Source organism: Lupinus angustifolius, unplaced genomic scaffold (genome assembly GCF_001865875.1).
Source record: "Lupinus angustifolius cultivar Tanjil unplaced genomic scaffold, LupAngTanjil_v1.0 Scaffold_15_134, whole genome shotgun sequence".
In the NCBI taxonomy this organism is placed as follows: Eukaryota; Viridiplantae; Streptophyta; class Magnoliopsida; order Fabales; family Fabaceae; genus Lupinus; species Lupinus angustifolius.
Window position 1 is genome coordinate 1,911 of NW_017718787.1, and position 13,181 is coordinate 15,091.

At 33.4% G+C, this 13,181-nt stretch overlaps 1 protein-coding gene across 1 annotated transcript; it reads left to right on the forward strand.

Annotated features, from left to right (window-relative positions):
- The first annotated feature begins 1,023 nt into the window (after positions 1-1,023).
- LOC109337927 (trihelix transcription factor ASIL1-like) lies at positions 1,024-2,411 on the forward strand. The gene has a single exon (XM_019575016.1). It carries the CDS (start codon positions 1,262-1,264, stop codon positions 2,159-2,161), a length of 900 nt encoding a protein of 299 aa, XP_019430561.1. The 5' UTR covers positions 1,024-1,261; the 3' UTR covers positions 2,162-2,411.
- Positions 2,412-13,181: the final 10,770 nt, after the last annotated feature.

Here is a 13,181-nt window from a genome sequence, read left to right on the forward strand (position 1 = left end):
ACATAAACCATCATATTAAGTTTAACGAAATGAAGATTGGCGAATGAAACATTGGATTGTAAACATGTGAGAGAAGAAGAGAGAAATATGAAATGAAAGGGGATAAGAATATAGAGATATGAAATGACAATGGTGGAGAAGTAATTCACATGTGAAAAGGGATTCAATCACCTTTATTGTGAGATGTAATTTCTTTATAGAATAAAAAACAAATGAGCTCATTAATCATTATAATTAAATTGTACAATGAACAAAAATAAAAAATTGATAGGTTTTGGAGGGAAAGTTTTGATTGAGAGATTGATACATGTCATTAGAGACCTTTAGTTTTGATGAGAGGTTGACACATGTTATGAGAGTTTGAAAGATTGACACATGTTATGATAGAACTTTTTTTGTTATGTATGTAATAGATAGGCCTGTAATTGGAAAATGATTTTCTATTTATAAACAAAAATATATCACTTTTATTGGCACCAAACTTTATGGACAATTGGTTTTCTTTGTTAAAAATACTACGGAAGATGTTATAAGGTGAGAACTACCTTTTTGCCTTTTGTTATTTTGAGAGTGAGATAAGGGTAATGACTTATAAAAACTAGTTAATTTTAAGGGACTTAATTGTATGACGAAAGTCATGAAAAATAAATGACGAATTTAATATATTTTTTATTGTCGTAGATATGTTCGCACGGTAGGCAATCATGTTTGAGTCAGGAATATTTACAGCTATTTTGGGTTAACTTTCCCAGCAAATATTTTTTCCATCCACTAAACTTGAAATCGAAATTTTACTTCAGGGAAATTAAACATATATCAATAAACTTAATATTTTATAAATAGATAAAGGATTCAAAATGTATTTTAAATTAAAAAAACATCCAAATATATATTCACAATCATCACTAACCAATTATAATTTTTAAATAGACATTAATGCCTCATCCAATTATTAGTCTTCACTTTTCACTCATCCATTTTTTAATAAATAATTTTTCATTCATTGGAACATAGATTTTTTATTTTTTAAACTCATGGTTCTATTGTATCGGTCAAGCCAAGTCCAACCAATGACGCCAGCTCCTCACGCTCTGGGGGTTCCCCCAACAACACGCGCCTTTCCCCGGCGACCGTACCGTATTATCCCATCCCCTTCTCCTTTCTATTACGACCGCCACTATCTCTATTTCTCTCTCTTACTTTCTCTTTTTCCCTTTCTCTCTCTAACCATTCAAACCCTAATTCCCTTCTCCCTTTTCCGATGTCGGACTTCCCCGATTCCCTGACGCCTCCGTCCACCAACCACCGCCACCTCCCCGTCCGCGAGGACTGCTGGACAGAGGAAGCCTCTTCCACCCTCGTCGACGCCTGGGGCCGCCGCTACGTCGAGCTCAACCGCGGCAACCTCCGCCAGAAGGACTGGCAGGACGTCGCTGACGCCGTTAATGCCCTCCACGCCCATTCGAAGAAAACACACCGCACCGATGTTCAGTGCAAGAACCGCATTGATACCATTAAGAAGAAATACAAGATCGAGAAAGCTAGGGTTGCGGCGTCTAACGGCGTCGTTTCGTCGTCTTGGCCTTTCTTCGAACGATTAGACTCTCTGATTGGCCCTAACTTCATTAAAAAAATAGCCACCTCTTCTCCTTCGCCGTCTCCACCGGTGGCTCTCCCTCTCTTGCCTTATCGTAAAATTCAATCCCCGGTGGCTGCACCGGTTACCTCTGTTGTGCTGCCACAGAAGCGGTCTGCGTCAGCGGTGATGGATGATGGTTACTTTAGGAGGAATTATTCAGCAATGGCGGCCGCTGCGGCTGCTGCTGAGGCTGATGACGATGATGAAGAAGAGGAAGATTATGAGGAAGAGGAGGAAGAGATGATGGAAGATGAAGGAAGAGGTAGTGAAGTGGAGGAAGGAGAGAGATATAAGGGGAAAGAAGGAATGCGAAGGCTGGCAAAGGCGATAGAGAGTTTCGGGAAAATGTATGAAAGAGTTGAGGAGAAGAAACTGAGGCAATTGATGGATTTGGAGAAACAGAGGATGCAGTTTGCTAAAGAGGTTGAAATTCAGAGGATGCAAATGTTTATGGACACTCAAATTCAGTTGGAGAGGATTAAGCATGGGAAGAGATCTGGTTCTAATAGTGAGATTCAGTAAAAAATTATGTGCTTACTTACTTTATTTTGTTTTCTATTTATGCTTTAGATTTTTTTGGGCTTGATTTTGACTACATATTGTACTTGGTTTATTTTTTCAATGAATGCATGATGTTTTGTGCATGAGATAATGGCTTTTGAACCCAGTATAGTGGGTTGATTTTGGACTTTAGGAAAGTAATGAATTCCATGAAGCAGTTGTATTGCATGGTACTACAATTAAATATACTAGCAAGTGCTGTGCTTTGTTATGGATGGTTTTTCATAGTTTATGAGGATATAATTGTCCATGAACTTCTTTCTTCATAAAAAATATGTGTTTGTCCTTTAAACTTGGCTTTTACAAGGTTTTCTGCAGATGGTTTAGTGTTCTGATAGTGTGGTTGCCTTTTTAAAAATTGGCAAACTATAAAGTTGCGGATTTTGGTGTATTTACATGAGTTAATATTAAGGTTTACAAGTGAAAGTCTAATGATTAACTGATTATTTCAAGTGTACCATTTCTTTGGTTTGTTGTGTTACTGTTTTATGCATATTGACCTAGAGCGCGATTGCGGAGTGTAGTAGGTTTTCGACTGTTCTCTGCGACGCCACAGTGGATAGTGGTGCAGATGGCCGTAGTGCTCATAGTAGGTCAAACAATGGTGGAATCACATGTCAAATAGCGGGTTTTGCTGCAAGTGAAACCCTAATTTTAGAGAGGATAGTCCTTTTTGCCCCTCTTTTTAATAGGTGGCTGGTTTTTCCTAGGGTTTTAGGTAATTTAAACTTCCTCTTCTTTCCCTTCTACTTACCATGTTGATTTTACTAGGTTATGCGATTTTTACTCGGCTCTATCTTTCTTCTTCCTAATTCTAGTATAGATGTTCGATTGCTTACATGTTCTTCATCAGCATGAAACAAAATGGCAAGACTTCCTAATTTACGAACACACCCTGTCTTTTCTCAGCTGGATTTTTCCTTCACCCCAACTGTTTGCCCCATCATCTCTTTATTGATTCTCTTATCAAATTGTTGGAATCCAATTTTGACGTCATCTTCGTGTGGTTCAATTTTGTGAAACTCTATTATGGCCTCCAACTTCGATCACCTCTAGAGTCTGTAATACTCTTTATCTTGATTATTAATTCGGAACGTGTCTTTAATATGACCTATTTTTGTATTTTTGTTTATTTATATGTTTAGGTTATAAATTGCTTATATATTTCTTTCTTAGCTGTAGCGGCTGTCCCGCTATCCACTATCGTGTGATAGTGTTTTTGGGGTCAGCTGCTATGATCCGCTATTGACTTCATTTTGATTTTTGACAAAACTATCTTACATTATGAAGTGACATTCTTATTCTGGTAAATATGAGGCTTCCTGTTTCGGGCTGTTGTTGCAAGTATGAATGTATTATTTAGTCAAGGTTGAGTTGTTGTTTGGCGGTCTAAAATGGTGTCAAAGCTTGTAATCTATGTTCACATTACAGGTACTCACATCCTTTGTCTTATGGCAGGAGTCTTAAATTCAAACTCTGTCTTCTTATAGCTATGGGGTTGAGAGTCTAAAGTGGAGTAATTGGGTATTAAGACATTTCTTAAGACTTCCCCCATGTGTTCTCGGGGTCCGCTGCGCCTTGTTCTTGCTTTATCTGGTGTAAATTTGAGTCTGTAGAGTCTTAACAATGAAGTGAATAATCTGAAAAGACTGAAAAATAAATAGTGGGAGAATGGCTGATATGACGAGCCCAAAGAATCTGAAAAATCTGAGAGATGTTGATGCCCCTAAATCTTGGGAACCTTTTTCCTTGTCTCTGTCATTGTAGTTGTATGTTGGAGGTTTGTTGCATTCTGATCTTTGTTTTCTAGTACTGCATTCGGTAGCTGTTACTACATTTCACCTTCCTTTTCTATTTCATGGAAGTAGAGCCATACATGGTAAATTTGGTGCTGTATTTTATGTCTAGAAATGTATGCGGAACCAGGTTTAGTAAAAGTGTGTTGTATTTCAACTTCTGTTTTTTGGTTAAATGCTGCATTTCAACTTTTATATAGTGTGAGTTTGAGTAGTTGTTACTTGTTATGGTGTATTACAATAATACTACAAGGTAAGAGTGGAAAACATTATGGTGATAAAATGAAGTTCTTTTGTATTTCTAGCACACTGATGTTGATTTAGGATGTGAAATTTTATGATGCATACGGTGAATAACTTAAAATAAAAGCACATAAATAGAACTGGCCATATTGATAAATATGTCAAGAAATGCCTTAGGCTTGTTACTTGTTTTGTAATACTATAATGAAAGGAATTTAGGAGTGCATTTTTACAAAACAACTTCAGAAGATTTTGTTTAGTTTCTGTGGATTCTTCTAAAGAAGAGATTTCATGGATTGTTGATTCTGTTGGAACTTGAAATGGCTATTAGGAATTTAGAACTTTTGTATGGATGCTGCATATCTGCTGATAATTTAGCCATCAAAAGATGTGATGGTGCCTTTCCCATTTATCTCCTTTACCAACTGAGGCAGAAGTGTATTCATTGGTAAAAAAATGAACAGGGAACTCTCCTATAGATTGACCACCAATTTTCTTCCTGGGCATCACTTGACTGTGTTAAATGATATATTTTGAGCAGGAGCATGGATATGCAAGGGCAGGACTGAGGTTTCTAAGGTAGGAACTGTATAGTTAGGCGTTTGTTTTTCATTTTCCTGCATGAAACAACTCTTCACTGTGTGTGCCTCAGGAAACGGTTTTGGAGAAGAATCTGAGATGGACGCAATCAAATTCAGCGACATGAGTTTGATATAGTGATGAGTTGCACCCTTCGGATGTATGTGTATCCTCACGAGATGGTTATGGAGATTTTCCTGATATGGAGTGAGACGAATAAATGTTGTGCTACTATAGGGATGATTTGTAGCCCGTTAGGATGGTTCTATGAATATAACATGAATGACAGAAATTTGGTTGTAGCTGTCATTTACTGGTGGAATTTGCCACCTTCAGTTGGATTTTCTTGTGGTCATTTGTCTTTATCTTATTTGATCCCTTTCACCAATCCAGTAAACTATATTAGATTTGTAGTTTGGTGAAACCTTCCATTTTTAGCTTTTTGGTCTCAATTCATTGTCATTTTCTTCCACTTTTGCATAGTTGGTTAATGAGGAATAGTCTCTTTTGGTCTCAATTGATTCTATTCATCTCCCTTTTCCTGGTTTTAGAATTTGGGTATGTTAAAATTCTATCTCATAACCAGTTAGCTATGAGAGGAGTAGCCTAACATGTATATATTTCATATGGGGTAGGGTGACTTTTTTTTTTGCTTCCCCTTGGTGGTCTGCACGGGCTTCTTAGTGGTGCTTTTGCTTGGTAGATATGCAGAGGGACTGACATGCTTTGCTGCATAGCCCGGTTGCTCAGGTTTTATTCATTAGCATTTGTTTTTTGAATAATTTTTTAAAACAGCAACAACTAGGAAAGATTCAAATGTTAATGTTTTGTCAATTATCATGATTTATATGATAGAACATTATGGTCTCATTAGACCCATGTAGCTGACCTCACCTAGTGAGATTAAAACTTGGTTGTTGTTGTACCCTCTTCATGTAATCTTCTATTTTCTCATCTAATAACACTTTTAATCAAAAGAAAATTCTGTCATTTTCATAAACGGATTGAAGTATTGTTGTGTAATTTGAATCTCATCAATTTGAGTAGGTAAGAAGGATAATATGTGTATGTGTTGTTCCTTTAATTTTTTTATACAACTTCCAGCTCCAGCTAGAATAAAATAATGCCATGATCAATTTTTGTTTATAATAAAAATGGGATCAATGTTGATATTTGGAGTTTATATACTAATACAAAATATGCTTCATTTCCTCCTTTCCTTTTTAGTTTCATTGAGTTTTGGGAATATCATGATGCCATGTTTTGTTAATCTTGGGGGTGTTTCTAAATGTGGCATCTTTGGGATCTTTTGATTCAATTAATGTTGCTTCTCTCAATTTTGGGTTTCTTTCCTTTCTATTTGATGTATGGTCTTGGGAGTTGAATTCAGTGTGGTCACATCTTATACATGTAGAACTAAGAAAGGTCTCGGACATTCTCTTCTTTAAAAGGAGGGAGAAGGGTTACTGGTTCAAAATGGTCTGAAACTGGGGAGTTATGGATATTCTCTGCTTGATTTTGCACATAATCTCTTGGATTGTAGTGATACTATTCAAGAAATGGGGAGTTATGGATAATTTTCGGGCAATAGCTAATTATTTTCTTATGTCTTCACACACTAACACAGACAAATGATATGGCAGTCTGATACATGGTTTGGATGGGATTAACGGCCAAGACAATGGTTTCGTTTTACTCATCCATTGAAGTTTGTTGTCTTGGTTATCACATGACTTGCTAGTACAATGGCATGCCTTGTTGCATGACCGCTTTGCATAGTATCTTAGTTTTCATTTTTTTTAAGGATTTCTTATCCTCTTATTTTCTTATATAGAAAATGACTTGGTAGCAGTGTTGTTGATGGTGGATGGCAACTCTTCAGTACTGGGAATATGAGAGGTGACATTTTAAAAAAAAAATAGCATATACCATCACGGCAGTTGCAAAAAGTAATTAAAAAATATTATACATATAGAAAATTTAAAAAATTTAATAATAGCAAAAGCCACATAACATCACAACCAGGCAACAAGAAACAAATAAGACAAGGTTCAGTAAAATTCCTCAAGTCTCATAAGGTCACTAGAAAAATTAATCATACTAAAGTAAAATGAGCATACTATCAGAGGAGAAAAACAGCAGAGTGAGATAGGAGAAACACTACATTTAATTTAAAGTTTATATTAGTAGGAGACCTGTGCATTTGCATGAGTGATAATGTGTATTACATGAATTTAATTAAAGAGTGACAACTTAACTTGTTAATAAAAATATTATTGAGAATTACCTTCTAAAATATTGTTTGTAATATTCCATTGCTGATGTAAAGATGTTGAGACTATGAAATTATATTGAAATGTTAAAAAAAATGAAAAATGTTATGAAATTTTGAATGATTTAGTTGTAAATAACATGATGTTTGTTAACTGGAGAATGCAAATAAGGATTACCTCATAAACCTTGCTTTGTATATATTTGATTGTTGATGTAAAGTTATTGCATATTGAGATGATATTGAATCTGTTATTTAAAAAAAAAATATTAGTTGGAAATAAATATTTGAAATATGATGTAAAATAAATTGTAGAATATCTGTTACAGATTTTGGAAAACTTCTTTATAAACAACATTTGTCGTTGTCTTCAGTGGTTTACCATTCTTGTTATGTATTAATATCTGCAGTCTTTTTTTTTGCTCTGTACTCTTGAAACAACTACATACAATTGGCCATGACTGAATACTGATCTAGGCAAATACAATCTCACGCTCTCTAGTGATTGTCCTTGCGATTTGTTGATTGTCATAGCGTATGATACAATTATAGGGAACTATCTTCGGATAAACATGACAGACCATGGAAATTGGGATGGTGACATTGATAACCTAGGAATGTAAGTGATATTTACAATGTTTTTTCCACACATTATCTTTGCCTCAAGTACATGATTAGCCATCTTTGTAACTACCAACCTTGTACCGTTATATAACCCTTCAGACTGATCTAAATTCCTTAACAACATAATCGGGGTGCCTAATTTTAGCTTGATCTTATGATTGGGAAGGCCTAATGTTGAAAGTGAATTTAGAAATTCAGGAGTTAATATGTTGTTTGCTTCATTATCATTAGCATCAGACATATCAACTTCATCTGAACTCAAATATTCTTTTTCATCGCCTATAAATATACATTAGATTGGTTACAATACGAACATAGCAGACCGAGGAAGAGATCATAGTAGGGAAGTCCATAACATGTATGTTTTGATAACATTGTAACAAAAAAAATATTAAACAGAATCAACCACACATTATTGTATATGTCAATCATCTAACTCATCTCTAACTGAATACAATCCTAACGTGAAAAATAAATAGGGAGCAAAAAATTCATTCCATAATATGAAAATGATAAACAACAAACTGCATTGAAATTAAAGTTGTTAAATGACTAAAGGTATAACTATAACACCATGATACTAATATTGAAGAATGTGACTTATTGAACATATAGTCCTCATAGATTAAGTCACATTGTATATTGAAGACATATTTCATGAAACAAAATAGATAACCAATTTCATATACTATACCGTCAAATAATTTTTTTCACACGGTGAGAAGGCATTAAGAAAACTTCAATTGAAAAAGACAACATATATAACTAATATTAGATGATTTATAACTCAACTAAACTTCAATTGAAAATACACATCAACAAATATACAAAAACAGAAACAGTATACATTGGGAGAGACCTTATATACAGAAACAGTATACATTGGGAGAGACCTTATACACAGAACATTACCTTATAGACAGAATATTGTATACATTGTAACCCCGCAATTTTCTATTTTTTTAATGTTTGAGTGAAAAATCTTGATTTAGTTTTGTATAATTATCTTAAAAAATATAATTTTTAGATGATTAGTTCATCTTTAAATGATTAGCCAATAATTTTATGATACCGTGTTCTTTTAAAAACAATCTACTTCATTGATTATCATATAGCCAAATGAATCTTTGTTTTATAAGAGTTAGGGTTGCATCAAAAATATATATTTGGGTATAAATTGCACTTTATTATATCATATTGACGTATTCACATATTTTTGAATATATAGTAAATTTGCATTAAATATTTTTATGGGTATTTTTGATAAATAATTTAATGAAAAATATAGCTAATAATATTTATCTTGATAACATTATTTTTTTTTATTTTGAATCTTTATGTTTATTATAATATTTATCTGACACTAATTTTGATAGTATATCATATTATAATCACTAATTATTTGGGTTAATTTTTAATAAAGTTATCTGACTAAGTTTATCTAGATATGACATGTGGTTATTCTTTGTGATTATCTTATCTATCCTATTTACTTTTTACTTTTATGATAAAACTGAATTTTCATTATAAGAATAACATTATAGATCATCTTATGTAATATTTTGACCTAATTTGTAACTACATATATAACCCTTGAGCATTGGGAGAGCAAAACCGTTACTCTCCATAGCCAGTCACTCTAGCATCAAAAGATAGAGAATGAGTAGGGATGACAAAAAACCTGTACCCGCAGGTAAAACCCAAACGGGCACGAGTACGAGTCGCAAACGGGTATCTGCATGTATTATAAACGGGTACATGCATGTATTATAAATGAGTTTTTAAAAATACTCGTAGTACATACAGGCGGGTACGAGTATTATGGTACCCTGTTCGTGGGTACCCGTTATTTATATGATTAATATATTATATTTAATTCAAATAAAAAGTACATTATTTTACATTCATTACACTATGTACATTTTTTCCTTTTACTTTGTTTACATATTTTATTGAGTTTGATGGTGAAACACCCTACAAATATTATTATATGTGTAGAAACACAAATGTTTTACAAAGAAAATATATACTTTTTGTTAAAGAAATGAGAACAAAAAATCACACAAATAAAAAACACCAATAAATTTAGCATTTTTGTCAAATATTCAATCAAAGGTAAAAAAATAATTAAGTTTCATCTCATCTGAAACATAAGAGAAGTAAAAAATTAAAAATTCATTTATGATATAGGAAACCCGTAGGTACCCGGTACCCAGAATTACCCGCGAATACCAGCACACGGATACCCGTACGAGTACGGGCGGGTATGGGTAAGGCTCTCCTATTTTGAAACGGGTAGCGGGTAGCTACTACCTGTGCCCGTTGTCATCCCTAAGAATGAGACTAACACAGTACAACTTCAATTTTCATTCTTGATTCTTTAATGTCATTGATTTGTTGTTGTTCTTTAGTGTCATTGATTTGCAGGTTTTAAACTTTGTTATCTTTTCTTGCAAATACAAATAGGGTAAACATCACTATATAACAATAGAGAAAATCAAACTAATCTTCTCTCGAGTGGCGATAATTACATAGGGTTTACTCTCAAGTATTATTACTACTAATTTTGTTATTATTATTACTTTTCAAATCCCTTCCATGGTTATTAATTGCCATAAAGAGAAAATAATCTTTGATACTTGTACTTTGGCAGTATATGAAACTTAACAATACTAGCCATATCTTATTCTATGAATGTGATGAAGTTTTATATTTACCAGATTTAATGTTTTCTTTTCTTCCCTATGTCCAATGGAGAAAATTGAATATTGTTGACAATTGGTAGGTGCTGATTATTTGTGAAAATCAATGCTTCATTAATTTACTTTTATTTTGTTTATTGTTTAGTGTTTTATTTATTTGTTTAGTAACATGTTTATCCTAACTAACTGCGAAAAGAGGGAACAATCAATTAATAGTTTTGGATTATTGTGTTAGCAAAGTATAATGGAAATTGCATTAAATGGAAAAAGAAAAGGTCCTTTGTTTGTTTATGAGAGAGATTGTCTTGTTTCTCTCTCACGCTCTCCAACAACTGTGTAAAACATATTGATAATAGCATTGTTGGCCAAATTAGAAGCTATCCATTATTTGCAAGATTGAGTCTAACTGTTATGGTTATTGATACTACAATGTGAATTTGGAATTTGATTATATATTTTTATATATATGTAATTCTATTAGTGGTTTAGTCACTTCACTGGTGTTTGGTTGCTTCATTATTTATGTATGTTAGAACTTAAATTGTTGTCTTTTGTTGGCATTATATGGGAAAAGATTCAAAAGTTGAAGAAGACAACAAGATAGCTAGTTTGTTTGATGGATAAGGAGCTCACGTAAATCTAGGTGGGGGAGAAGACCATTATGATCTTAGAGTATTTCATTGAAGTTTTTCCCCTCTGATTCCCTCAAAAGTCGGAGAGTCATGTAGATTAGGAACTCTCATGGAAACTTGTTTTCATGTAAGAGTCCTTAATCCTTTTCAAGATGGTGTATAGAGTCTTGGATGTTTGATTGTGCTGGAAATATATGTGTATGAATTCATTTTTGTATGTAACATAATGTGAGGTACTCAGTTATGTTATTACATCGTCATGAAATGGTGTTAAATAATTACGTTTGTATGTATGTGAGTATTGTGATATATTGATAATTGTTTTATGTGCTAAATGTTTGTGACAAGGTTATAATTTGGAAATATCTCAATTGAAATTGTTATGTTATTGATTGTTGTATGGTGGTATTGAAACAAAAAAAAAATATAACTTGATTATTGTATTAATATGGGCAATACATATGTTAGTTGTTATATTGATTTGGAAAATACACAAGTTTGAAATTGGGGCTTTGCCTCTTGAATTTGATCACTAAGTTAGCATCTTGAGCTCGTCCATTGGACTTGGCATGGTAGAAATGCATTATGGCTGAGACGACTAACTTAAATGATGTTTGTTGAAATAAAACAATTGGTAAAACCTTGTTGAAAAGATTTAATGAGCTTAATTTAGTTAGTGTGCATGCATTGCATTCTTGTAGTTGGAGTTGGAGAAAATGGAAAGACATGATGATAGAAACATCATTGGGATTTGGATAGGTGTGGCAATGACGGTGATTCGTCAAGAAGCCTTGAGAGATTGTATAGGTGGGATAGTCTAGTGAGGGTCCGGGTTCATTACCTGTATGACCAGGATAGTCCTACATGCAAACTAAGCGGTCTTTGATACCCCTTGCGCATTTCATGATCGGTAGAGAGGAATCCTGAAACGAACTGGGCTTACCACTAAGCACCTCAGATAGAGGTACTTGACAACAATGAATATTATTACTTACCATTGTTAAGGATATCTGTACTCCCGGTTGCTTTCCCACTAGGATCTTGACCTTCGGGTATTACAATTTAGTGGTGATCGGTTGGTTAAATTGCATATTGCATTGCATGAAAGATACATTAATTGGGGATGTGAGTATACTCTTGTATAAGACACTAACTTCATGCATCATTTGCATATGTTTGACATTGTTTAATTATAGTGTTGTTATAGGGTGTCTCACTTTAATGTTTTTTTCTATGTAATTCCACGTTGCGATCGCCGTAGTTGGTTCTTACTCCATTTTCTTTGTCTTTTCTTTTGTCTATACTATGTGTATGAACATGATTTTTTAGTTTCTCTATGAATATTCATGGATGGAAATATAGACAAGAAGAACTTAGTTGATGTCTAGTTAAGTATCTCGTTTATATTGGGATTATTGTCTAGTTAAAGGAAGAGTGTTTAAAGGAAAAAGAAGTGTTTGGAGTAAGAAAACAAAAAAGGAACAAATGGAGAAGAAAGAAAAGGACAATGACCGAAATGAACCTTAGACTGTTACTTGAGTACTTTAAGAAGAATAAAGAAGAAAGAGCATGGTTGGAGAGTGTATTTTTTTTTTCATAAGGGTTCTTTCGAGAATGGAGAAGAAAGTATGGATTGAAGGATTCTTTGGAGAAGGTTTTCAGTTTTTAAGAAAGGAGGAGAGATGTTCACGAAAGAGGGTGATACTTTTTCTAATGTTTGGTTCGAAGTTTTGAGCTGAAGTGAAGATTTAGCTTATAATCATTTTTAAAGTAAAAACTTGTCATGTAAGTCAAATGCTTTCAATAGTAAGTGTAAAGAACATGACTTTTTGGCTAAAAAACATATACTATACCAGCTTTCTAAAGGAAAGAATGTTTTTGGTGTTTTCCAATGTTATGATGGCAATAATATGTCATCTCACCTCCTTTTTGCATGATGAATTTTTTGTGTTTTCCAATGTTATGTTGAAAATGGTATGTCAACTCTCTTGCAATTTTGAAACTAAAAAATACTCAAAATAAATCTTATGATATATTAAATAAAATGTGAAAATCAAAACTTAATACACAAAAAATTAGTGTTGGAGAGATAAAATGACATTGATAAGATGGTGATTGATCTGCAAAAAAAGA